Consider the following 27,075-nt stretch of genomic DNA (forward strand, 5'->3'; position numbering starts at 1 on the left):
TGTCTGAATTTGTTGGCTACGTGAATCCTATCTCTGCGAGGTAGCCAATCTTGCTATAGATGCAGGCTCGCACAAGTTAGCAGGCTAAATTCAAGTACACTGCAACGAGGATGACCAGAAGCCATCATAGGCTGTACTGTATATTACGGTTGCGTGGACGTGCACTGGACGACAGTACACTGCTGGTTTCATGCTTTTGAACCCGGCATCTAACATGGTATGCGCCTCCTTTGATGTCATGGATTGCAACTACATTTCGATTGAACGAGTTATACTACGCCCATGCGCTCCAGTCGAACCATACTCTCTACACATAGGACTAATGGTCAGTGTCATATGTATATGCGCCTCTCTATGGTGTAAATATCACATGCTTCAGCCCATTCGTTGAAACCTGCTTGCCTTCTATGACTCGCCTGTTATGAATGACGTAGACGACGATCTGCATAGCAGCGAAAACAATCCCAACGGACACCATAACTATCTGAGTTCTAAGGCCGGTGAGATATCTTCATGCAAAGTCAGTGAGGCATCTAACACGGTTTTCTGCCAAAAATGGTGAACTCACAGAGGAGAATCATTTCCCTGATAGTACTGTGTGCCAACCATCAACCCACCAATAGCGGACATGACCCACATGCTAAGATGAAATATTAGTATCGCTGGTTAGCTAGTTGAGAAGGTTTCCTTTTAATAATTCAGCTAGACTCACGCAATGCTTATGCTTCTTTCCTTAGGGTCTTCGCAGTTCAACTGCATCCAAGAGTTATGAATGGGATGAAAGCCAACCGCAAATGCATTGACCGCCGTCCATACTCCCCAGCGAGACCATCTTCCGACCTTTGCTTCGACTTGGCGTGCGACGATGAGTGTAACCAGATAACTGACTTGTGCGAGAATGACTGTGGCACCACGACGGTTGGTCCTATCGCTGATGTATGCGAACATGAGGACGACTCCAAGCGCCATAAAAGCGCCAACGGCAGCGAGAGCATTCGCTGGGATCGGATCAAAACCAAGAGATCTGGAAAATGTCAGATATAAGATGGATGAATGACGGTCGGGAAGATATTGGTATATAAGCACCTGAGGATTGGAATATACAATGTTAAGGAGGGAAATAATTACGTACACCATGATCGATGGCATATATGTTGTGAGAGGACTCCAGCAGGAGAAAACAGCAAAAGTTGACACAAAATGTGGCCAGCGGCGGTATTCCGAGATCGTCTTCCAGACTATTTTGAGTGGTATGCGCAAACCTTGAGCTCCATTGCGCTTCTCATCACCGCCGTCCTCGAGTCGGAATTTCAAGATCTCGCTGTGAGATTTTGAGAAACGTATGACACCGGGAGTTAGAAGCGGTCGAGGGTTTTCGGGTGACCCAGGCAGTAACATAGCCAGAAGGAACGAGACTAATATAGTAAAGAGACCTTCAACTGCACCGGGGAGATCAGTGAGACTATAGCCTGCACCAACCAGTTGCGTGACTTACTGAGAAATAACCATTGCCAACCGCGGAGACCCTGAGCATGGTCAAGTTTTAATATTCCAGATGCAAGCACAGGGCTGATGGCGTTGCCACCAAACATACCAAAGAAGAATATTGCAACTCTTTTGGCAAGTTCTCCTCTCGTATACCAGGTGGACAGTGTGTAGATTGCGCCCGGGATGTAGCCTGCTTCTGTAAAGCCGAGTGCTAAGCGTGAGACGAGAAAACCAGTTTTGTTCTTAATAAAGACTTGCAGAGTTGCAATCAGACCGAAGAGGAACACTTGTGCAGACATCCATTTTCTCGGTCCGAGCTGGTGCCGTCGTTAATCTCCAACGATGAAATTGAGTAAGAATCGCAGGCAGGAAATCATACATGTTGAAGTGCCATGTTACAAGGGATCTCCAAGAGCACGATGCCCATGAACATCAATTGATTGCCCAAATTGACCGTGCTCTGAACAATACCAATGTCCGTGGCAAAGCCACCAGTCAGCGCACTTGCGAGGTTCATGCGGTCCAATTGGAAAACGAGGAGACCGAGGAAGAGTAAAGGTAAAACCGTGGTGTCAATTCTGGAAAGGTTCCAAGTGTCAGCATACTAATTATGGGAGCTGGGTTTGTAGGCATTGCAGCGATTGCATACTTCCATCTTACAACTTGCTTCTCATTCTCAGACCATTCCGTAGTAGGTGATGCAGAGTTATCCATTGCTGGCTGTTCGACATCGCATCCGTTCTTTTCTTCTATCATCTTGGACGAGAAGAAGTGTTTTCGAAATGAGAAATGAACATGTAAATCAGTTGAACCCTTCAGCTTCTGTTATGAAGCTGCAAGGACTATTAGCTATAGCCGAGAAACTAGACTGACATGCAATTTCAGTTGTTCTACATTCCCATGTCATGTCGACCAACCTCCGAACGATCCACGATCAAATCCCGGATTTGAGTCTCGCCATTCCTCGAGCACCTAGTCAACTTGGCATGCTAGGATAAGAGTTCTTGCCGTTGCAATAACTTCACCGCAGTGGAATTGGTGCACAACAAGCCCCACTTTCTCCCGAGCACGCGATATTTCACAAGCATTCGTGCTCCACCGCCGACATGCGAGGTAAGGGACGGCCATAATTGATAGTCGACTCGGTGTTTGAACCGGTGATCACTTCATAAAAACTCTACGGTAACAAAAGTATGAAGCCTACAGGCTACGCATGACGTGAAAACCACAAATCTCACACACGCGGATAAATATCTGCTTCAAGAGATAGCACTACCCCCGTCTGTGTCTAGAAGACTTGCGTGTCCAACATTACATTAGTGCGGTCTTCTCTAAAGCTTATGTCATCTTTGTTGAGTTCGCCTTACCGGAAAGTAGCTTCGGTTGACAAAAAAGTTGACAAAACCTAAATCCGAGAAGATGCCTGACGCACAAATCAAACGGGTCGCTGTGGTAGGAGCCGGGCCGGCTGGGGCGATAACGATTGATGCCCTAGCCCAAGAGAAGACATTCGACATCATTCGTGTCTTTGAGAGGCGCGAAGGTCCAGGCGGTTGTTGGTATTTGCCCTTCGCTTGCTTTGAAGATCAGCTGCTCACATCCCTAGGATTGGGGAAACGACGCAGCCACCCGTGCTTTCAGACTTCAAGGCCTTGTCAGACAGGACGGCTGATGTCCCACTATGCATCCCCAAGCGTATACCGGCGCAAACTTCCAAGTCGGGTGTGCAGCGTTTTGACGATTCATCTGTATATCCGTACCTGGAGACGAACATTGATTTCCTCCCCATGGAGTTTTCTCAGGAGCTATTTCCAAAAGATAAAAGTGAGTTGTCTGTATCAACATACGGGTCTAATACCCCATTCCGTCGATGGGACGTAGTCCGACGGTATATTACAGGTCTGGTCGACAGACGAGGCTACAACGATCTGATCTCCTACAACACAACGGTTGAACGAGCAGAGAAGTTAGGAGCCGAGTGGAAGTTGACAATCAGAAAGTCTGGAAAAGACAGTGATTATTGGTGGATCGAATGGTTCGACGCTGTTGTAGTAGCAAGCGGTCACTATTGGGTGCCTTACATACCAGAGATTCCTGGCATGGAACAATTTCAGAAGAACAGACCCGGAAGTGTGCTTCATAGCAAGCAATTTCGAGGAAGAGATCAATTTGCGGGGAAGGTATTTCGAATCTCACATCTGTTATATCACTCTCTAATATTTTTATTATAGCGGGTGGTCGTGGTTGGAGCTTCGGTCTCAGCTGCAGATATTGCGTTTGACTTGACCAATACAGCCAGGACACCCGTACATGCCATCACGATTGGTCATTCGGCGAATGGTTATTTTGGGGACGAAGCATTCAACCATCCATCAATCGAGAGGCATCCTTCAATTGCTCGAGTCGAGAAAAGGACAGTGCACCTCATTGATGGAAGAGCTATTGCCGACGTGGATTTTATCATTTTCGGAACAGGATACAGCTGGACGCTTCCTTTCCTTCCTCAGGTCCCTGTGCGAAATAATCGTGTGCCTGGGTTGTATCAACACATTGTATGGCAAGAAGACCCGACGCTCCTTTTCGTTGGCGCCGTTGCCGCTGGTTTAACATTCAAGGTCTTTGAATGGCAAGCTGTGTTCGTGGCTCGGGTATTAGCAAAAAGGGCCACACTCCCATCGCTTGTCGACATGAAACAATGGGAAACCGACAGGATCAAGGCGCGTGGAGATGGGGTCAAGTTCACGTTGGTCTTTCCAGACTTTGAAGACTACTTTGAACGACTTAGAACCATGGCTGGGGATGATAAGATGCAAGAAAAGGGGAGAAAGCTGCCCAAATTTCGACGAGAGTGGGTACGTGCATTTCTAGACGGTCATGAACTACGGAAAAGAATGTGGCGAAGACGTAACGAACAAGCACGGGAGGCACTCGAAAGCATACAAGCGTCCAAATCGGGGACTAAGGCACGGCTTTGATAGAAAGTTGAGTGTGACCTTGGCAAGATTTGGAAAGTTTCGCATGCATCGAAGCTACAGTAATTGAGACCGAATGGGAAAGCGCAGACGAGCTTGTATAGTTGTGTTAGCATATATGTGTGTCTAATAGCTTCCAAAGCCATCAACCTGTGACCGTCTTCTCATGCTCGCTGACAAGATATTTATGGTTCCGGAGATCTAACCAGTCAAAACTGGTCGCCCTACATTCAGAAACGCAGGTTCGATTTCGATCAGATGACACCTAAGGGGCAGTATATTGCTTGTTGAATTAGATGTTACCGCTCTTGATGAACATAGTCCAGATGAGCCCTATTCCTGTAAGGAATGGAGCGGGTCTAGCAGTAGCTTTCGCATGAATCAGTACGTCATCGCACTAATATCCCATCCATTGTTCCCGGATTGGTCTACTTGCGGAATAGGAAATGGGAGAACTGTAAGCTTACAACGGGCATCCGTAGTGCTCTAGGCTATGTAAACCGACTGGCGAGGTAATCTTTACTGAGCGTATTCAAAGTCCGATTCCCCAGATCTGTAATATTGCTAACCAAAACGGCAGAAGCGAAGAGTTCAAGGTTCCCGGTCCCTTTTCTGCTGACTTCCTTCAGCGCGAATGATGGCTGCTTCGGTGGCTGTCATTTGTTAGCCAGTTTAGACCGCGATGTGTAGTGGTGATGTCAAGCGCAGTGAATGACGTGGAGAAAGGGAGAGTGATAATGAACCGGGAGGTGAACCATTGTCGATCCTCTGGCCATTGTCCGCCTCTTGCATTTATGTGCGAGGGCTCTTGTCGTCAAACTTGCCCAGGCTAATGTCAGAGCCGTGAGGAACAACGCCGAGCACACACGCAGCTGAGATACTGTACAGAGACTGCTAGTTGTGATTAGAGTCTGTGCCTCGATTAGTTGATTGTGAGTTGTTTACTAAATTGCGCGTGTGATCCAAAGCTGTGGCTACCATCTTGGCTACACTATCTGGTTGAGCTAGAAATGATGTTGGCTAGATTTGCTTATGAAGATAAAATTGTGCCATGTAGATCCAGCAGTGAAGAGAGAATGTTTGCATTTAAAAAATAAATCAATTGGCCATTCGGATTGCTAATGCATTACTTTTAGTCCAAGGTCAACACTCTTAACTATTCTAAGTGATGGCATTCCCAATCTCCGTCCTGACTATTCTTAGCGTTCTATCGCTCAGGTTCGCGCCGCATGGCGCCAAAAGAGTAACAGTCAGTGGGTGGAATGTATGCGTTTGAGTATCGTAAGTCTATTGTTATTCCACAGATTCGCCCTCTATCATATTTGCTCAAAGGCTTTCCACCTTGATCTAGGTTTACCACACATATGTGCCTATCCCTATCTGCGTTGATAGCTTCTAGGTTGCAGGTCTCATAGCGAGGTCGTCCTCACCCAAATTCTTCCCAAAGACGACGAAATGTAGGTCATCTCTCAAGACTCCCCTCCAATCACCATGGTACTCATAAGGAAAGGGCGTCGTTTCTCCCGTTTCCTTGTACCCTCTGTGCTTGTACCACGCAATAAGTTCCGAGCGCGTGTTTACGGCATCAAACTCCATCCTCGTCGAAGTCCACTCTTTTCGGGCGTAGTACTCAGCATAAGCGAGCACCTGGCTCCCTAGGCCGCGCTTCTGGTAAAGCACATCGACTGCCAGCAAACCAAACCAAGCACGGGTCTCATCAAGCTTGCGGACGCTACCATGGGCCACGATGGTGCCCTCTGGATCAACGCCGACGAAGACCGCACAGTTTGGTTGCGAGATTTTGGCCTTTATGCCATCAACATTGGTGACATCGATGCCGACGTGGTCAGTTGATAAGAATACTTGGGTGGTCTTGTCGTCGCGAAAAGCAGTATTGATCAGATGCTCCAGTGGAATTGCGTCCTCTTCTGTTGCGGGTCGGAAATTGAGTCTCGTGGAAGCCATGCTGACGGGCTATGGAATTAGATTCAAGCGGAATTGCGGTGGCTGATTGGTTTAGACGCTGTAGTGAATGCGGCCTATCCTGTCGTCTGCTTTGCTCAGGTACTGTATTATAAAATACTTTTGAAGCCTAGCATTAATCACTGAATCGATAGTGGTTATATAATTGGAAACGCGTGGTCACCAGAACGTTGTTCGATATGACAATGCTATACGGGATGCCTAGGGCGCGCTGATCGTGCAGTCGGAAGGGCGCGCAGTTCAAGGCCAGATAGTGTATGGCTGACTGATACCTGGTAAACGTGCACGCAAATATCGTGAATACCATTCGAGGCTGACTTGACCAACCTAAAAATAGCTCTCAACTTGAGGCAATTTGTATCCTGCTACGGATCCATATTGTTGAGATTGTCGCGACCGGCAATACGCCTTACACATGACCTGTTGGGTACTGGTCTAACCTAGTTTTAGTGCTAAGGTAGTTAGGCTGGAAGGGCCCATGGCAGGGGCCGTGATCCTAGAATATGTAGAAAACACTAACCAGAAAGATGCCACACGTCTACGGAGTATTCGTAATCGCCGTCTAAACATTGGCATGGAGCTTTCGAGAAATTTGGTGATTTCACGGTAACGGGCGCTTGCTATGGACTCCTCGCGCGTTCATAGTGATATTCGTTATTTGCATCCTCGCGATGTCTTGGCACCGTCGGTGGATGCCAAGTCGATGTACCGTATCCGCGTCTTTCTTGAACTGGAGATCATACGGTCACTTATGGGCTCATTGCAGACATCATGATTGCAGTTCGACAGCAATGGCAGCAATATCGCGTATTATATGCATATTCTGTCATCGACAATCAGCGCTACATTATTATTGCAGCGTCCGGGCATAGCTTCCAGTGATGCGAGAGTCGCCAAAGTCGCCAAAGTCGCCGGAATCGCTGAAGGTGAGCACTGGTAAATTTTGAGGTATTGCCATGTGTTTTCCAATCAGCTTTCTGTTGGCAATACGGATGCGTACTACACTTAGCAACGAAGGCTCGGCGGCCTCGAAGCTGTTTCCATGTGTCAGAACCGCAGGTGCCGGCTGGCCGTAGATGATGATCGCGTGCCAAAGTGAATCTTGATGAGTCGTCGCTATTCAGCTTCGGCCAAGCACGTACCCAATACTGTGTGTTCCATGCGGAAAGAACTGGCATGCAGGACTTCGGCTAATTCGCGGTAAGATGAGAAATTGATTTAATTTCATGTTAATTTAGCCCAACTAGTCTTGCTCCATCCGGCCATCGTGATGTTTCGTCGTTCATTTTGTTCGCCCGTTGACCTTAGGATGCTCACGTTGCTAGCAGAAGCCCTGTAACGTTAGGTAGCGATAAGCTCACGTCCCGGAGATAAAAACCGTTTGGAGCGCCAACCATGCTCAGCGGTTGGCTTGTCACAATCTACCAAAATCTGTGCGCAAAGCTCAAATGGGTTTCTCCAAGCTCGTCCAACCAAGAATCAAAAAATTTCGACCGCGAAGTATAGTGCGCATGGGCAATGTCTCAACTGTCTGGGGAAAGGCACCAGTGTTCGTACAGCGGTCACCTGAGCACGACAAGCGCAGGCGTTGAAAATGCACCGACTCGGCCACAACGCTGCCAAACACTACGTGACTTATCCAAACCAGGTTCGTTTCACGAATCGAAATTGTCATTTCGTATGCTAACTAACCTTCTTGGGTGGGTGACTGCACGCGGTGCTGCTCATGGTCGTCCGTGGATGAGTAGAAGTCAGCCGCCCCGATGGTCCAGCCCATGTTGACCACAATGACTCAAGGGCCACCAAATGTAACGCTACAAGTTACTTGTGGGAATTATCAAGTGATCAGTCCTATATAGATGAAATATGGAAGAAGAAAAAATACTTGCTGAGCATCTGTTGTACACCTGTTACAAAGTATTGAATCAAGTGATAGACTATAGTAGGCTTGACATTGTAAACTCTTGAAAGCCTAATATTCGGAAACAGCAGCCACTTTTTTAGGCGACCGCGCCGCAAAGAAATAGAGGACAGCAATTCGAATACGTATGTCGCATGCATTCAGGCCTGATCTGGCGGCGATGCGTGTATCATACGAGACATGTCATCTGCTGAGCTGACTTGACGCCTAGATACAATAAAAATCTTGATTGCCACTTGATCCATACGAATCGCATTAACAGTATCGACACTGGAAGTCTTGAGGGAAGCCCATTTTCTCCCGAGACGTATCTACAATATGTCACTCACCCGACGCGATTCCATCAGCCATGTAAGATGTTTCTTGTGAAAATATGCTGCCCGAGCCTAGATCGCCTAACCTAGACTGTGAAGTACGTTAGTCTAATAGTCGAAACTCTTAGTGTCCCTTCTAGTTCTAAGAGTGCCAAGGTTAGGGAACCTAGGTCCCTAGGTCCCTCATAGACTACCCTTGGGGAGTGCTCCCTAAGTTCCCAACCTTAGATAGCTGGTGGAACACTAATGCATTTAGTGGTTATGACATCATTTTAATAGGCCGGGTATACGTCGCATATACCTTACCCCGCTTTAACTATCACTGAACTTCACCCTTTTTCGAATTACGAGATCGTCCACTAGCTATCCCATTTTGCTCTTCCCAAGTTTCTAAAGACCGTGAGTATGATAGTTCAGTACTTAGATATTTGATCTGACTGCTCAAGTGTCTGCGATCACCTTAATCAGTTCTGAAGAGGGAGGTAAAAAATGTCCAAACGCTCACGCATCACGACCATTCTCCCATGCACCGACCTAGCCTCCGCGATTCAGTTCTTCGTCCGGCTTGGTTTCACCGCTCCGTCCCAGGATGAAGTGCACAAGTGGGACCGATATCTCATGCTCTCTCACCCTAACGGTTCCGATATTCATTTGAGGGAGCTTGGACCAGACGAAGAAGGGTGGTTAGAGCCATTCAAGAATCCCTTCGGAATTTACGTCTATTCTGAAGATATAAAAGCACTGGCTGTGGAGTTCGCCGATGAAATCATTGAGCCAGTGAAGAAGCCCGAGATAAAGGAATGGGGAATGTTCGAGTTCAGTTTGAATGGACCGGATGGGTGTTTAGTCCGAGTTGGATGGTCAGCAGGGGCCATATAAATAGGCAAGAAAGCTAGTCGCTTAACCCTTTGTCATAGTATGTCTGTATGCGTTGTTACAAAAAAATCAGTTCTTGTTATCAGGATTCTTATAGATTCTTAAGCTTATCGACGTGTTCGACTTACTAGAGCTAATACGAACGTATTATGCTAAAAACCACTGGGCACATAATCTACTACATATAGCCGTTTCCTAGACTCATTATTCGCACTTGGTAGTGGTGAAATAATCTAAGCATGGAACTGGTTCAGACATTAGCTGACATGGTGTTGTTTCTTCCTACCGACAGCGGCTATATCCACCGCCTAACTACGATTGACCGCCATGGCGTCTCCTCTCATTGGCCAATCATTGGAAAGCTAGTATATGCAGGAAGCTATTTGGTGTCTAAGCTTTGAAAGATGTTCCAAAATGTGGGGGTATGGATATCTATAGCACTGATATATCTCTATGTCGAGCTTTCTCTCATTGATTCCTAGCCGTTTTACTCGAGGTTCTAGAAGACCATGAGGCTTGAAGGCTGTGTTCGCAAATTTCAAAACACCATTGCACGGTGCCGCCTTAAAACACCAAATGCGAATATCTTATTGTACCTTTCTGGTTTGCTAATGCGCACCATGGCAGCTGTACAAACCTACATGGATTATAAGGAACCCCTGTATGCAAGCCACATCTCAGGACTAACTTGCTTTTGGAGGGCCATACTTGAGACATAATATATACAAATATGACACCGGGAGGATCTCTAAATGCTGCATTACTTGACCTGTGTCTTTCATGTCACAATACGTAATGGGTGAGTCCATAAGCATCAAAGTCCAGAAGCAAAATCTCTCTAGTATCGAGCATACAGACAACAGTCAACATGACTTAAAAGCTTCCGAAAAGTCGAAGTTGAGTAAGCGCAAGGGTACGTACTGATACTGTGGAATGTTAGTAGGCCCGTTCTATGTTGATCTTACAATGCTACGCATGTGCGTGCGCTGCCGGAAAGTTCAGTGAGGACTGTCCCGAATTCGCATCAACTTTTGATGAACATCTGTTCCAGCTGTTCACAATGCATTTCCTACGCTCTACTCCCATTCATGTGCGTGGATGGAGTTTCCAGTTCAACGGGGCGATAGGAACTACGATGGTTTCCAGGGACACGCTTTGGGTGTGCTCAGGAATAGCATCTATCAGCGCTAGCCCTCAGAAATAGATCCGAGTTATTTTGAACTCAGCATCCCCACTATTCCTTAGGTAACCCTTCGGACTCTTGAATTATAAAACAATGTGAGTAAATAAAGCTACTATACCGTACTTTCAGCAACCATATGGCAGAGTTTACTATCGTCTTGGGGAAGAAAGGAAAAAGGCGGATATACTAAGCTCCTCCCCCGCCTTTTTCTTTTTCTTTTTTCTTCCTTTTCCTTTACTTTCCTGCTTTGAACTTCAGCATAGGTAGCTGCTGCTCGGGCACAAACATCAAATAAAATCGGAGTTGTTCAAGCTAAGACGGGAACATATACACGCCGACTCATGGTTGGTATAAGATCAACTGAATGACCGATCCTTTCGAGTGAGAAATGTTGAGAAGTATAGCGAAATACTTCTAGCTATCAGTCTCAAGAGGATCATGCAAGTCCTTTTATAAAACTCCACTGGCACAGCACCCTAAAGGCATGTTGACGTAATATAACCTCGCAAACTTTGCGTCCTCGGGAATTGTCAAATTGCTGTTCTAACCCCACTTTCTACACGCTGAAAACTTGAAATATGCCTTCTAGATAATATTACGTGACAATTTAATAGAAGAAACAATCACAACCGTAGCCGCAGTCGAGGGCTTAACGATATAGAAGATAGGCTTTTCACTTCCTACGAGAACGCGGGGGAATGCTCAAGGACACCTGAGACTAAACATTCAGGTAACTCGGATCGGGCTGCCGTGGTTTCTGGCTTCCGCCTTTTATTGTCGTAGAATTATATGACAAGGTTAAGTTGTTCAGGGCAACCTATTACGTAGCCAATTTGATGGACTGGATAGCCATAGACACTATTCCAGGTTTTCTAACATTAGACTTGATATTGAATGATAATTGCCCCTCGAGCATGTAGGACTTTCAAGTGCGGAAGAATTAACGAATTTGGTGTTGAAATCTTCAGCCAAGACCTGTTCAAATCGGAACAATCTACGGTACCGTATACAAGCCATGTGTAATCCTAAGATATACAGTGTGTAGGTGAAACGTAGCCCTACTTATAATACCCACGACATACATAGATCAATGTACCGGGTCCTAGGGGGATGGGGGGTTGGGGGTTCAAGCTAAGATACGAAGTACTTTGCCACATTTGATCAGCTCGGTGTAGCGTGTGCAACCTGCGTGTATTGACTTATCTCTAACATTAGGTGTGTTACGGTGTATATATTGTCCATTTAGTCTTTCGTGTTCTACACATGCGCTAAACTAAACGATTTCCACGTGATTGGAGCCTAATTCACCGTTTTCCTATAACATAAGCGAGTTGCTTCTCTTTAAGATCTATAAGCTGAAGGCTTAGCGAGATGTTGTGTATTCTAGCCAGGGGATTGTTGACTAGTGGCTCGATAGATTTCGAATGAGTCCATTGCTTAGTGCGTAGCTCAGCATTCGTCAATTGTAAATTGCCATATTACGACACACATTATTATCATCACTAGACGACACTAGTCTAGAGCGGAACAACCACGCTAAACTCCTTAACAAAGTTCAAAAGTCTTCAACTGGATTCCATTGGGGTGTCGCGCGCATTCACAACATTTCCTTTCAAATACGGTTAACCCTGTTACTTTGCGTGCCCGGATTGAATAACCTCGGAATAGTTGTGCTCTACCAAGAACAGAGATCCACAATGGTGTAACTAGCATAAGGACTGCCAATACGTTACTAAGTAGGTTACTGACAAGGCACTACTAGCCACTAGAGTCAAGCCTCGCCGTTGTTAAAATTGCATCGCAGTGTTCAGCTGGCATGAGGCGGCGCTATTGTCAGCTATGATGCGGAGATTGAGATTAGTCCCCACTCGGGTATAGCCTCATGCTCTCAAGAGTGCTCATCCCTGCAACTATCACCCGACCCCTTTCTACCAAGATCTGGCCAATTCCCATATATAAGTCAAATGGCGTAAACTTCGGTAGCGTACCTTGTTCCTGGTTCTTCTGCGCCCGATCGTATACTATTCTGGTGTGTTGAGTTAGCTGCATCCCTTGTTCTATTATGTACAGCAATCAATACATAATGCTTCGTCCAACCCACGTCATTATCGCGGCTCTTTTGACTATCAGCGCTGCTAAGCCATGTGTGCGAGTTCCATCGTCTCAATTATTGCCGATAATCACCCAAGGGACGAGTGCTTCTTATAGCAATCCATATAGCATCACCCCGGTGACTACTTTGACGAGTAGTTCTTCATCTGGCAATGGTGCCACTACAATAGATTCCGGCTCTTTCAGTATCAGTACCGAGAGTATATTGTCGTATTCTGCTCAGACCACCTCTTTAAGCATCTCGTACACTTCCTTGGCACCTAGCTCCGAGGCAAGCACGATTGGCTTGAGTACTACGGAGCCTATATCATCGAGCACAAGATACACTGAGCCTTTAACAAATGTATCAAGCTTAAATTCTGAGGCTTCCACCACCACTGACGTCGCCATAACATTCTCGGCCTCCGCATCAAGCTCAGCCAACGCTCCTACTAATGCAGCAAGCACCGCCGAGTACAGTACTACTGGAAGTAGCAATGCTCAAACAAGCACCACCGGGTCTTTGCCATCTGTGACTCCCACCGAGGCAAGCATCACTGAAATAAGTACAACGACAACTCCATCTACAGAACCTGGTCCATCAAGTACTGGTGATCGGTGCTTTAAAGGTACCGTCAATACAAACAAATAACCACTAACTACATGCGCTGACAGAGTTCCCCACTCAAAGCCCTTGCCCTGCAGGATGAAATAGCCGTCACCGACTGTTCGGCCAGGCTGGTTGTCACAGTGACACCACCTGTCAGGTAAGCGCCCAATATCACACTCATCCAATTTTCTAACATTCAAAATAAAATCTAGCACCGTCACCCAGACAGTGACCGTGACGGCGGTCGAGAGAGCTTTAGATACTGCGCTGTTTACAGAAACCATTACTACCACTGGTGTTACGGAGACACTGCTCTTCACAACCAGCACAACAGTCACGGCTTCCACCCAAACAGACACTATCTCAGAGCAGACAACCTTTTTCAATACCTTGACCGACATTTATTCGGCTCCTACCACCATCACCACCACTACCTTCAACTACTTGGGTGATTTGACGGCTCGTGGTCTACGGGCTCGCCAGACTGCTTCGCCGGTATTGCCAGACTACGCGGCGACGGCATGCAGCTTTTGGGAAGTATATGTATCGGCTTGTCAACGTATTAGCGTTGAGGCCTCGACCGTTACACTCCCGATGGCTACAGAAACAGTCATTGAGTCCGCCGCCACGTCTGCTACATCGATATGGTCCACCGTGTCCAGTACCCAAACGGATATCGTCTCCGTAACGACCACGGTCTCGTCCACGCAAATCAACATCCAGTCGCTTACGGTAACTAGCACAACCACCAAGACCGACGCTGTAACCTCGACCGTGACGATGCTGGTGACGATAACGCCCACATCCGTGGTTGAGCTCTCGTGCCAGGCAAGGGGCATCAATTTTCGGATCCGAGGTCCGAACCCTGACGGCACGACGCGCTGGATGAATGTAGTAAATAACGCAGTGGTGGCGTGGCAGACATTTAGTTCGAACCCGACAGCGAGTTCGCTGGCCTCATCGACGTGGGTACTAAGCGCCGGCGGTTACTTCGGACTGGCCAACCCTATCAATGGCGCCAGCGAGACCCTGGTGGCGTACTTTGACGTGGTGTCATCCACAGCATTGAGTGTGCAAATAAAAATGAAGCCAAAGTCTACCGTCGACACCAACGTTGCTGCTGGTACTTATGCCAGGGTCCCAGGTTGCGTCGACCGGCAGTCTAACAGCGTCGTCCTGACCGCTGATGGGAGGTCCAACATTCTCTCGTGTGGAAATTCTCTCTACTTATCGAGAGGTGATGGGTCGGATGTTCGCAGGGACTGCATTTTGATGGTATCGACGGCTGTCTTGGTATAAGATGCGCTCCTTTTAGCTAGTCTAGCCACTACTTAGCCTAGGTTCACATTATGGATTAGCTTCAGGTAGTTAATACGAACGAAACTAAATCCACCTGCGCAAATAGAGCTTATGACAAAGCCATCTGTCGTCGTGGATCTAAATAGCGTTACCTCAAATGCATAAAGTAGTCACGCGATATGCGTTTTGAGGAACCCAAAATAAGGCCCAATTTATGTTCGCGTTCGTTGAGGGCCTGGATCGCCGCCTGCCAAACGCCTATGTCGGGCGCGTTACGTCAGTTCCGGTCATATCAAGGGCGATACAACATAAGCTGCGGATATTAATGAAGACGGCAGTACTCGCAGCCAGGAGCTTAGCATACTGTGTTGTGTATTAATGCTGGGTCGCCTGAGCCAAGCAATCGGTTCTTGGCCCGAATGGTTTTCCATTTGTTTGAACTAAAAAAATGTTGTCATCATCGCCCGTGGGGTAATTATCGATCTGCCTGACTTTTCTCCTTGGCTTACTTCTCGGCTGGGAAACAGATTTCTAGTAATTGGCAGTTCTTTCTGATCTCCTCTTGCAACCTCATGAGCTCCGCTGTGGAAGTTTTCCGGTCCCATGTACACATTTGGTTACAGCATCGCTAAATGGCTACCGACGCATCGATTTAGAGCGCGGGGCGCAAGTAGTTAGCCACGTGCTGAGACACCAAGGAAGATTTGTAATGTCACCACCATTCTCTCTAGGCCTAGTTCAACCCCAATTCTTTTTATTAAAAGATTTAGTTCAATGCACCACACCTCGCACTTAGCACTTGACACCACACCGTGCAGAATGACACCAAAGCACCCAAAACACAATACAATACCCGAAATCCATCCCCAATGCGCAAGGCTGTTCGTTTACGGATCACCAACTTTTCGACATTTTGGAGTGCGCGAAAAGTGAGCGATGATCTGATTTACAGAAGGAGACGTTGCTAGAAGTGTGCGGGTTCTGTGTACGCTTATTAATAAATAGTGGACAACTTCACCCCAACTACTCGATATGTGCTTGAGGACACTCGGCGGTAGTCCTTCATCGTTCTCAAACAGCCACACGAGATGGCGACCATGTTGTTTCTTCCTCTTACACTTCCATGGATCCGTGAAGAGGGAGGGATACCAGGTCCCCCTCCAACCTCGGCTGAAATTGAAGCGGCAACTACAGAGTTCCCCAGCATCTTTGACTCGACTGCGCGACGAACCATTCTCGTCAACGCATCGGTTGCTATTAATAGCGATTGGGATTGGTTTACCACGCAACTATTGCGACTTGTAACTATTTCCCTTGGAAAATTTCCATGTCACCGTCAGGGATAGTAGTCTCGGACATGATGCTTAAAGTTTTGCGGAGAGATATAAAAAGTAGGGTGTCGATAGGTTATGCCATTGTGGAACGAGGTTTGTAGACCAACGAGCGGGGTTATGAGACCTTCAAATAGCTGCATACTAATACATATGCGAGCATCTTGTGGCTCACTACATTTGAAAGCTGGTACTTTTATAGCACATGTGAAAGATAATACCTGTGTAAGACATATAAAAGCTGGTGCTTCTATACACCCGTATGTTACCAACGAGCGCTAACATGAACTCCAAATATAAATGCATGGGTCAAACCATAATGACTGCACAGAACCTTCAATCGATTCCCTTTGCCGTTGCATTTTCACATGGACGGTATGGCGTCGATCAAGATGTCAAATGCTTAAACGGCTTTTTCGGGATGCTGGGGTGATTCGATAGTGTTACCATATAATTAGACTGTGAACCTAATGTTGGCTTTTGCGGTAACAGATAATTCCGCAGGCATGTGAAGTTATATGCTTTTGTTTGAAACCTATCGGTTAGTTAAGGCAAGATAATTACTCAGAGTTTGGTAGAAACTCATCGATCGATCGATCAACCTTAAAGTCTTGATCGCCGACTTCGACCAACCAAGGTCTTCTAGGTCCATCGATCGACTTCGGTCGATCAAAATCCTTAGAAAATCCTCACCGATCGATTGATAGCGAACTCTCGCCGAGCGCTCACCGGTTATCGGCGATCAAGGTCACAGAATTGCCCTTTTAGGTCGAATGTAGAGATATTCGCACCTTAAGAGTTATCTAGTGATTGAGATACTCTAAAAAGCCCTCCTTCTTCAAGCCGTACTCGAGGTCCGAATCCGAGGCTCTATCTAGCAGCCAGAGTGGCAGCTCAGGGCTATAAGCCCCAGATCTACTCCACGACCTGATACACTGAGCTGCCGCAATAATATGGCGTTGTAACCGAGACCTCTTCGGCGATACCATCGAACCAACACTACTAATTTGGCGTTCTGTTTCTGATATAGATGGAGGGATCGTGAGAAAATCGACAGCCATATAGGATAGCCTTGGGAAGCGTCATGAACCATCATCTCGCCACCAAGCTATTGGATCATTATGGTAGTGATCCATATCGATCAAGGGTTCCGTAAGATACACAGCAAGCTCGTCTTGAGGCTGATTATCAGCCTTTGTGGTGCTTTTAGGACCTCGTCCGCGCGTCTTCTTCTTCGTAGCCGGCTGCTGTGTATTAAGCACCTCGTCAGAGCCGCTAAGGAAGCGTTTACACCTAGGGACGGGACTTTAACCTCGCTGAGGCCAAGCACGCCTTCACGTCGCCTATCGACGAAGTTGTTGTACTCGGCGACCACTAAGCCCCATTCGGCAAGAGCACGACCGGCTTAGGTCGCTGATTGTGTATAGAAACCCGTGAGTTTCATAGGCAAGACGACAGGCTCTGCGTTAGGCGCCATAGGAGCCGGAGCGCGGCGGGCGATCCAGTCAATAGGGGTATTATTACCAGTTGTGTAGCTGTTCGGCACTAAGATATCCCTTGAAGTTGTTAGTAAAGCCTGTTCATATCACGGAAAACACACCTATTCTTATAGTTATCCTGCCAGCAAGTATTCAGCTTCTTCGTGTATACGTCCCTCCACGTAGGATGTTGCCGTTCAGGCTCTGCATCAAACTTCTCTGCAAGACCTGGTAGCTTGACCGTAGGTTAAAGATAACTGTAGCAGCGTACGCCAAAGAAGTCATCTTATTGTAGTAGCTCTGCAGTTTCCACCAACCCATCCAGATGTGAACCTTGAGAAGCCTACGTTGTGCTTTATTAAGGTGTTTGAATAGCTATATAACGCGTGGGACCTTCGGACCACTCGGGGAATCAGGGTCTTCAATCTCTAGATAGCATTGATTTACAGCACGCATCTCGAGGTAATCTAATAAGGTCTCGATTTGTGGGAAATATTTGTCGAAACCCCCTGCGATAGCTCGCTCTGTAGGCTCACCAGTACCCTGAAAAAGCGTAGAGGCGACAGCGAAAGGCTGTAAGATCTTGTGAACAGCCTCAACAAGCACCCAATCGGCATCTCCAAGCCGGTATTCGAGAATGGGTGGCCTATCGTGTGTCTTCGCGCCGGCTGCGTCCCAATTCTCGTGGAGTGTATTCATTAACCTGTTAATCGCGAGCTTCTTGGTTAAGGCGCGTTCAATCATAGCGTAGTCGCTTTGCCACCTAGTCGTGTTGTTGTATACCCATTCTAGAACAGATGTATCAGGCTGGATCTCCTTCTGGGCTCTATGCCACTGCTCGACGAGCTGGCTGCTAGTAGTTAAGCAATTACGAATATTGTGTAGCTTGCCGATCGGACGGTTTTTTGGTGTTTGTGAAGGGAGGTGGGGGTCAGAATATCGGGGGTCAAGGCATCAAGTTCGTGGATGTAGTTTTCATGGCTTCAGAGCCTTCGTCTGAGGATTCTTATAAGGATTCGGCTTCCAAAGGAACAGCATCTTCGAGGTCCTCGTCTGCAGCATCGTCGTCTTTATCAGCTATGTCGTGAGCGTCAGCCATATCAGTAGCTCGACGAAAAACACCACGGAGAAACTCATCCTCGTCTTGATCGGGGTCTTGATTCAAATGCAGCAGCAGGTTATCCAAATTGAGACGTTTGCAGCCGTCCCCATACATTAACGCCCTCGCTGCTAGCTGAAGAGAGTGAGGAGCGCAGCTAATTTGCCGTTCGGCGCAGTCAATCTTGAGATGCTGACCGATCGCTATCATACAAGTACCGTTCTTCGACTCGTTGTCTAGAGTACAGAACCCTACATGCTTCTTGATGCCGTAAAACTCGAGAACGGCGATAATCTCGTCCGCAATATCAATTCCGACTCGTTGTCTAGAGTATAGAACCCTACATGCTTCTCGATGCCGTAAAACTCGAGAACGGCGATAATCTCGTCCGCAATATTAATTCCTGTGTGTCGGCTGACTAGGATAGGACCGGTAGCCCTAGCAGGATCCTCTATCTCTTGAAGCTAGAGTCGATATAGTGTGCGTGAACACCCACAAACGGGGCCATGTTTCGAGAAGTCCAGCCATCGAACGTTAAATGAATCATACTACGCGCCGTGGAGAGGAGGGCTTTGACAGGCTCGATCGCGCGCTTGTATTCATCCATCAAACAGTCGATCAAGATCTGATCTCTCAGTAGGTCTGAATCCTTCAACAAAGGGTTGTTATATAGCTGCTGACGTTGCCAACGAGCGTTGTTTACGACCCGGAACGATAGATTCGTACACGTTATTCAATCGAGGACCAAGAGGTTGTTCAGCTTAGTACTGAACCGAAGAGAGACTTTGTTGTGGAGGGACTGTTCGTGTGGCTTGGTTGGATCGACCATGAAATCGAGGGTACGTTGATCACCTGGACCAGGTGCCTTCGGTGCGCTGGTACACTGTTTCGGAGGTTCCTAAACAGTGTTTTCGCAGTCAGTGCCCTCCGGGAGCCTTGATTCACTTATTACACGTACCGAGATATTATGCCGCTTCTTAAGGTGTTTCACGATCGACTTGCCGGTAGGACACAAAACGCGTCTCCTTTGGCGGCGCGCCTAACAGAAAACACAACTCACACACCCAATAGAATACAATTGACTCGCGATCCCATTCTGGAGGCGAAAGCCGTATTACCACCACCAGACGTGTTATTTGGCAATAGAGTGGGCATTAAGGTAGCCCGGATACCTTTCAAACGCCTCAGCGTTCCAGATACTGTAGTCTGGGTAGCTTAGGACCGTTCCTAGCTGGGTTGACGAGATGATAGAGAGGTTGTAGCAGCACGAGAGGATGCTAGGCTTGAGCTATCCATCGTGAAAAACGCTAAGGTGTGGTTGTTGCTATTGCTGATTTCTAAAGTCTTAGATTCCAAGGGTTCCGAGGCACTGCAAATACCCTTGATGACAATCCTCATTTTTGGCCAAATTGAGCAAGGCTTCTTGGTACGTGCTATCCCAGATTTTGGAATCCCGGTGTTCATCTATTGCTAATTGGCTGGGAACAGGGCCTTTTCTAGAACCCTCAGAGGTCCCAATTCAGGAGTCCTAATATCGAAGTTGGTCGGCGATTGATCGCCGATCCAAGACCAAAACACCATCGACTTCAACCTCTGTGATAATTCTATCGATCAACTTCGATAGCGAACGGTCGTCGACCGCCCGATCGATAAGTCACTCTAGGTTGGGCGCAGCTCACTTGAAAACATTTCTCTTTACCAGAAATATGGAAAGCCTGTGTGCTTAGGACCCAAAAAGTATCAGTATTGGTGACCCCAGAGAAGTCTCTCAAATTTATGTGACACCAGGTCCCAGTTTCGGCAAGGTTTGATGCCCCATGTCATTGTAGGTTTCACTTTCAGTCTCTGACAGAACTATTACAGTCCGATTGCCATCAAACGCTGCAACTAATAATAGGATGCAAGCGAATCCATGGTCACTTCCATACTCAAGATGGATCGCTGCATCGCGCAATGAAACGGCCTATTGCGGGTAGATGCTCCCTGACCAAAACTCCTGGAGTTTGAGCCTCATGTTAATACAATCATTCCATTCTTTCTGCAGCGGATCGATGTACCGACTCGTCTTGGGAGCGCAATTGACCTCGGTACTTGCCTTCAACTGTTTGATGCCAGGCCGGGAGGAGAGACCTCTCAAGGCAGACAGCTGAACGAACCACAGCCAACTAGCAATACGCAGATCACGTGATTAGGATCTGGAGGTCTAGAGCAGATCTATAGATCCAACCAACAAGATTAATGTGTCTTGTAAATTCCTTACATATCCTTTACATATCCCTGACTCATCTTCATGGGACGAAATGCTGGCTCCATTTAGATTTCCTGCTGTGCGTCTTTTCTTCATCTTTTGAGAAGCGTTCCTTATACGGTAGTGTAGACCCTGGAATGGGCAGCACTAAAGTAACTGGGCATGAAGACCTTTTAAACATATTGCGGTTACTATGATTGGCCTTAATATGGATCTTACCCAGAACTAGGTCCCGGCACCGTTTGATGCTGCTTTGTGGTCGTTCTTTGGTTTTTTTCACCAATGGACCCCGATATTGGGTTGGTATGTTATTAACCTGCATCTTGATTTGGTGCCATATTACGTTAACAGTTACCAATGTGCCCAGGACCTCAATATGTCTGCTGGCGAGTAGGCCTTATATCCCGTTCCGGCATTACAGGTTAAAACTAAACGTGCTCTGGTATACGTATACAATCCCGATTTTAGGTAGCAAGAATAAATACCATATATAGCTATTAATGTTGTTGTAACTTATCTAACTTTCCATACCGCCTTACGTCATGGATTGGTTTACTTGCCTACTATTAGTGATTGCTTCCCACGCACTTGTACATTCCTGGAACGAGCAACTTGCTCCTATCGTGGATGGAAAGTTTGTCGCGCTTAATTGCTACCCTCGTGTCTATAGCTAATCAGATGATATCTGAGCTCTCAAACAAGCGCCCGACTGTAGCACAACTCCTTGGTGTTGACATGGCTAATCCAGAACATCAAAATTTTGTGGCCAAGGTCCAGCAGTTGTACAATGAGGAACTTTTTCAGTACAATAAGTCGACTAGGCGATGAAATTCAGCCAAACAGAGGAGCTTTGGCCACCAACAACAAAGCCATCAATACAGCTAGCACCATGACATCAAACGTAGCTATGAAAAGATAGGGCGTGCATTATGTTGACCAGCATACCCATAAGATCAAATATTATGTAAGGCTTATCGTTACGAAATGATCCATACTTTGGTATTTGATCGAGCCTACATGTAACCCGTTCACTCTAACCCTCGTAGTCGAGGCTAGTGTTCAAAGTAGTTCCCTTAGCCACGACAGAAGCTGCATTGCCATTCGCAGTTACAATGAACACCTTGTTACAGTTTGCATCATCGCCGGCTACGACGTCAATTCCGACCCAAACCACATCTCCGGCTACAAAGCCAGCATCGCTGATTAAGTCAACCGTCTCGCTCTGATCTATATGCCATATAACAACCGTATTAGACAGACGACTTCGTAGCATGGTTACGCAAATGTCACAAAAAGGTTACTCAAGTAGAGGCTTACCAATATCAAGCGTCCAGTTGCTCCAGTTACCAACCGACCGGGAATCCCAGGTACGATCATTGCTCATGACCTTTGGATAGCAGACATATCCGCCGTTACTTGTAAAATTAACTTTCTGGATTTGGTACTGCGACATAGGAGCGATAGTTCAGGTGATTTGGTAGAACGGGATTGTTCGAAGCTCTTGGAACAGTTCAGATTGGTTGCTATCAAGCGAAGATGTGATGATCAGACGAAGGTGACCTGGGATAAGTCCACCTTCTTATACGCTTTCACGGTATTTTATTTCGGAATCACTTTCAGCTTAACTCAACAGCATTCCTCTGATGAACCAAAGGTTTAAACTATATGTGTTTGTAATATGATCACGTTCGCTTTCGAGCGCTTAGTGCAAAATTACAATTGAAGTTTCCTGTGGCTAGCTGGCCTGATTAGATATTAAGTTTGAGCTTCAGGGAGTACGGGGAGTGGCTTATGACAAGGTTCCTAATTATGACTTTCGTTTAACAGGACTTGTTAGAAACCTAACTTAATACCTTAGAGTTAAAGAGAGAATTATTAACTTAACTAACATCGTTGAATCGGCTTTAACATGTGAATATCCCTCATAATAAGCAATAAATCTTAACTGGTTAGGTTTATAAAACATGTAATACGCAGCTTCTATCTTGCTAACGGCCGGGGAAAGATGATGGCGTTGTTGAGGCTTACTAATCGTTACTTTTGCGGTGATAATAGCTGTGGGGAAGCAGTATCCTGAGTTTGTTACACGGACTAGGGTTCTATGATAATATTAGCTAAGTCTCTAGGCATTGCTTCAGGTGATGTTAACGATCGATCCGCATTGCCAAATACTGTCCCGGCTAAAATGTCGTCGACCAAAGTATCTCCCTTCGACACCGCCCTAGTGTGATGTGCCATACCTAATCAGCAGCACAAAATTCTATAGGCGCCCCTAAGTCCTGACCGCTTCCGAATTATCTTTCGTACATCGATGTATCTCTTCGAATGGGTGCTAATGCTGTCTGGCGTATTGATGCAGATTGTGGAGTTATCTATTCCTATCGACTGTGCTAGAGCCGGGTGAAGCCGCGGGGTAGGATTTCAAATTAACTTTAACAACGCTGAATCATGGTTCTATCTAGGGTCTTATTGTAATTGAGGAGGCTGTCTAGAAGGCTGACTTCGCTCATAGGTGGATCGTGTTTACCAGTGAAGCCTAACTTGAGCCTAAGTAAGGTCTGCCTCGATACTTATGACCTAGATACCAGCTAGGTAATTGAATTCGTAGTCTCAGGACATGATACAGATAATTCCTAACCTCTGATGAATGGCTTTGTCGAATAAAATCATCGTACTAGGACAAGCGTATAGAATCATATGCTGCCTTAGCCATTTCTTTCCAACTACCGATGGGTTTAGAGAGGTCTCTAAACCTATAGTACGCTCCCCATGGAGGCATAATACGCAAAACAAGAGCGTCCATTTGAGCCATTGTCTCATATATGAGCTAGCTTCATTGTAGGGAACAAATTCTGTTATTGTAATACCCTAAACAATAGTACCTGTTACGAACGAAGCCAGATAGGATATTTGTTATAATACCTCTACTAAATGCATGGGAGGGCACATATACCCGCCTTATAATCGATCGAATTTGACCGGCTTCGCCTCATCGCGATCTGACAGTGGATTTGGCCGTAGTTGCATATGTTCAACTGTATTTGTTGATTACGCTGGCCATGGGCGTTGTGACCCATTATCCTAGCCGCCGATATTGGTCTTTGTAGATCTCGGGTTGAGCCTGCGTAGACAACTGCCGCAGCGGTGTATAGAAACAGCTTCTTGATCAGCTATGTAAGCTGTTACGTCATAACCTTATAGTAGGGATAGGCTCGTAGAGCTTCGTTTCGTTAGAAAATAATTGATTTAGGTCTCGTCTGTATGACGGTATTGATATAGTAACGTTGCATTGAATAGAAGTCTCGTGAGCCAACTCAAGCTATCCTTGTCTGTCTGCTCCATAGTATAACGGTGAGTTTTGCGTCAAGAATAACTTTCTTAGTTAGTAAATGTGTTTGCGATGCATGGGAAGCGATGAGAAACTCTAGATGGGACGGAAACTGATACCATGCTTTTCATGATTCCAGAAAGTTTGGTTTCTTAGTCATAAGAACGTTGGCTAACAGAAATAAACGGCCTTGGTAAACCAAAGCTATTCCTAGCGTGAGCTTAAGGGCGGAGCTGTGAGAGTGGGCTCGTCAAGAAATGATTATCGAGGGAGCTGAGCCTCGCAATCTCAGATTCGGCTCCGAATCGGAGCCTCCGATTGCCTCAAATTTTTGTAAAGCCATCCCTGGCGGTGCCAACCAGGGCTCTCAATCAATCAATCGAATCCATCGAGGCTAAGGTTTTAGTGGTAAAAAGACCCAATGCTGAGCTGTGCACTGATGCACGTGGCATCATGATAGTCTTGTCATGCCTGAACCTTTAGGCTCGATGGATTCGATTGATTGATTGAGAGCCCTGCCAGTGCCAACACGATTGGACTATGGCGTAATGTACAATATGTCTGCCTCTTGGACTTGATGAACCTTAACCGTTGTTCAGCTTATGTCATCATTTTATTATAACGTGAATATGTCGCACATGCTTTCAATATTATGTTTTCAAGCAACTGAGTAACCGTCTCAATATGTCAATATACCCAGCAATTTCGTACAATGCAAATGCATACGACCATAGCTCTTAGAAAACTCGGCATCCCGTCTGCTCGGCCGAAGATAAACTGAGAAGCGCTGGATTAGTACTCAGATGGATGACCACTGGGGAATCCCCGGTGTTGTATGTTTTTAAATTTTTGCGTGATTCTGCCTGTCCAGCCCTTCTATTTTTGTGCTGTAATGGTTTTAGACTTGTTGTTCACGACGATCCCTGGCTCGATGCTTCTCTTTCACCTTGGGACTCGTACTATGAAACACCTGGGCATCATTTAGGTCGACGCTGGATGTATAAGTGATTAAGGAACTTCTTCCGAGATGCTTTCCCTTGATACACGTGGCCAAGTTGTTACGCCAGTCGGTGGAGGACATAGCCTTTTCGTCATGTTGGGCCTCAAGAATAATACCCATCCAGATGTACAACAAATGACTTTTATGACACTTCTAGAGGCTTTACATCTTAAATACGACAAGGGAACAAATGTTGAATTTGCCAAATGTGTTATTGGCGAGTCGGACACCCCGTGCCAAAATTGAGTTATACGACTGGGGATCAGACAGGCCAGGAGGCTTGTGTCACGCAGCCATATTATAATGTATGTGAGACATCAAGAAGCTACCTGTGGCAACTCCAAGGTGCCGAAGTTTTGACGAGCCAATGCCGTGGAATCCTGAGGGGCATTCAATTCTATGACGAAGATCCCAAAGGCGACTCGCAATATATATCTATCACTTTGTGGAGATAAGACACTCCGTGCCCCTGCGATTCCATGGATGTCAATTACAGCAGTCGCACATAAATTGGGACAGAAGCATTGCCGCAAGCCAACTCTCTTCCTTTAGAGACAAATAGATTGATTGATTGATTGTATATAACGTGGGGAACGTCCCTTATTGGGGCAAACCACGCCTCCTAGAGCCATACATCGTAGGGTTTTGGAGGTATCAGGATCTCTCCCTCAAATATTATGTATAAGCCGCCCTTGGCGTGTGCCTCGGGAGCAGTCTATGGTTTTGCACCCTGCGCAGTCATTCTGAGAGCTTGGGACAGGGGAAAAAAGGTTGTGCGGAATGGTTGATTGCAGCACCAACTGCTTCATTTTTGGAACTTAGTGGTCAAGCGGGGACGGTAAGTTCCGAAAGATGGGCGCTGCAAGGTTGAAGGTAGATAAGTTACTCGCTTGGTTCCGGCACGGGTCTTCTTCGACAGCCACAATCCAGAACTTGAGTTTTTAATTCTTGGTATTGTGAATTGATATTAGAAAAGACCTTCTAGTCCAGTATATTCTTAAATTTTTAGCCGTTTCAGCTTAGGCTAGTCATGTAGGCTTGAATGATTTCGACAGTTCAAGGCTACTTTGAACCTTGAGTAGGCTTGCCGTTGCGCGAGGACGTCAGTTAGAGATGGGCCGATGACTTTCAGCGTGTCCATCAGCCGTAGCAATCTCACTTTATGTATGGGGGTGGCTTGGGTATGGACGTGACAACTGAAGTACATGACCGCGTTACCCAATATCTAACTAACCTTAAACCTGTCTCGACACTAGTGGAACTTTAGTAGAGCTCGCCAACTGCTAATAAAGTGGGGGCGTGGCACGGGTAGAAAGAATTGAGGCCGCTTGGCGTTGACGAAGTGCACTACATTAGCCAGGATTTAACTACTGGAGACTATCAAGTTGTTCGTAGTGAAGGAGTGAGATATTCTCATTCAAGACTTAAACTTTCTTTCACAAAGAGGTCTCAATAAAACATGCTCTGACTGTTACGGCCAGCGCTCGATAATAACCAATCTAACGGTATTACTGTAGAAAGCTCTGATTTAATCTTGCCGAGCTAGTAAATTAACAAAGACAAAGGCTTTAGAAGACCTTATGGCATTATTAACTATAACATTCTGGATTTATCATTGCGTAATACACTAATCGGTCGTGGAATACCATTGATAAATTACCAACAGCATGAAGTAGAGGACGTATCTCTAGTAACAAGTAGTGGCGTTTAGGATCATAAAGGTAGTCAAGCGAAGCATATATCATGCATTCGGGCCCCGTTATGTAACGTGGCCACCTTACTGGTCATGATTGGAAAGACGCCTTGATAGACCAAGGTTGATTGACACGAGAATCCACGATTGGGCTACATACG

At 46.4% G+C, this 27,075-nt stretch overlaps 5 protein-coding genes across 5 annotated transcripts; 3 read left to right on the plus strand and 2 right to left on the minus strand.

Moving 5' to 3' along the window:
• Nucleotides 1-352: 352 nt before the first annotated feature.
• On the minus strand, nt 353-2,005 carry BKA67DRAFT_527576 (major facilitator superfamily domain-containing protein; the record flags this gene model as incomplete). Its single annotated transcript, XM_046098868.1, has 6 exons — nt 353-509; nt 569-640; nt 713-1,024; nt 1,133-1,439; nt 1,496-1,805; nt 1,868-2,005. 6 exons carry the CDS (start codon nt 2,003-2,005, stop codon nt 353-355), a joined length of 1,296 nt encoding a protein of 431 aa, XP_045951741.1.
• Nucleotides 2,006-2,907: 902 nt separating this feature from the next.
• On the plus strand, nt 2,908-4,463 carry BKA67DRAFT_527696 (uncharacterized protein; the record flags this gene model as incomplete). Its single annotated transcript, XM_046098888.1, has 3 exons — nt 2,908-3,047; nt 3,095-3,668; nt 3,720-4,463. The coding sequence occupies 3 exons, from the start codon at nt 2,908-2,910 to the stop codon at nt 4,461-4,463; spliced, it is 1,458 nt and encodes a 485-aa protein (XP_045951742.1).
• Nucleotides 4,464-5,545: 1,082 nt separating this feature from the next.
• BKA67DRAFT_587217 (acyl-CoA N-acyltransferase) lies at nt 5,546-6,918 on the minus strand. Its single transcript, XM_046104306.1, has one exon. It carries the CDS (start codon nt 6,423-6,425, stop codon nt 5,856-5,858), a length of 570 nt encoding a protein of 189 aa, XP_045951743.1. The 5' UTR covers nt 6,426-6,918; the 3' UTR covers nt 5,546-5,855.
• A 2,090-nt stretch (nt 6,919-9,008) lies between these two features.
• Nucleotides 9,009-9,817, plus strand: BKA67DRAFT_587221 (uncharacterized protein). The gene has a single exon (XM_046104307.1). The coding sequence runs from the start codon at nt 9,168-9,170 to the stop codon at nt 9,555-9,557; it is 390 nt and encodes a 129-aa protein (XP_045951744.1). The 5' UTR covers nt 9,009-9,167; the 3' UTR covers nt 9,558-9,817.
• Nucleotides 9,818-12,799: 2,982 nt separating this feature from the next.
• Nucleotides 12,800-14,737, plus strand: BKA67DRAFT_542202 (uncharacterized protein; the record flags this gene model as incomplete). Its single annotated transcript, XM_046101069.1, has 3 exons — nt 12,800-13,457; nt 13,520-13,595; nt 13,651-14,737. 3 exons carry the CDS (start codon nt 12,800-12,802, stop codon nt 14,735-14,737), a joined length of 1,821 nt encoding a protein of 606 aa, XP_045951745.1.
• Nucleotides 14,738-27,075: the final 12,338 nt, after the last annotated feature.

Source organism: Truncatella angustata (assembly GCF_020726525.1).
Source record: "Truncatella angustata strain MPI-SDFR-AT-0073 chromosome Unknown BKA67scaffold_12, whole genome shotgun sequence".
Classification (NCBI taxonomy): Eukaryota; Fungi; Ascomycota; class Sordariomycetes; order Amphisphaeriales; family Sporocadaceae; genus Truncatella; species Truncatella angustata.

Coding starts and splice junctions, on each gene's coding strand:
- BKA67DRAFT_587217 (XM_046104306.1), bottom strand. CDS start 6,425: ATGGCTTCCACGAGACTCAATTTCCGACCCGCAACAGAAGAGGACGCA.
- BKA67DRAFT_587221 (XM_046104307.1), top strand. CDS start 9,168: ATGTCCAAACGCTCACGCATCACGACCATTCTCCCATGCACCGACCTA.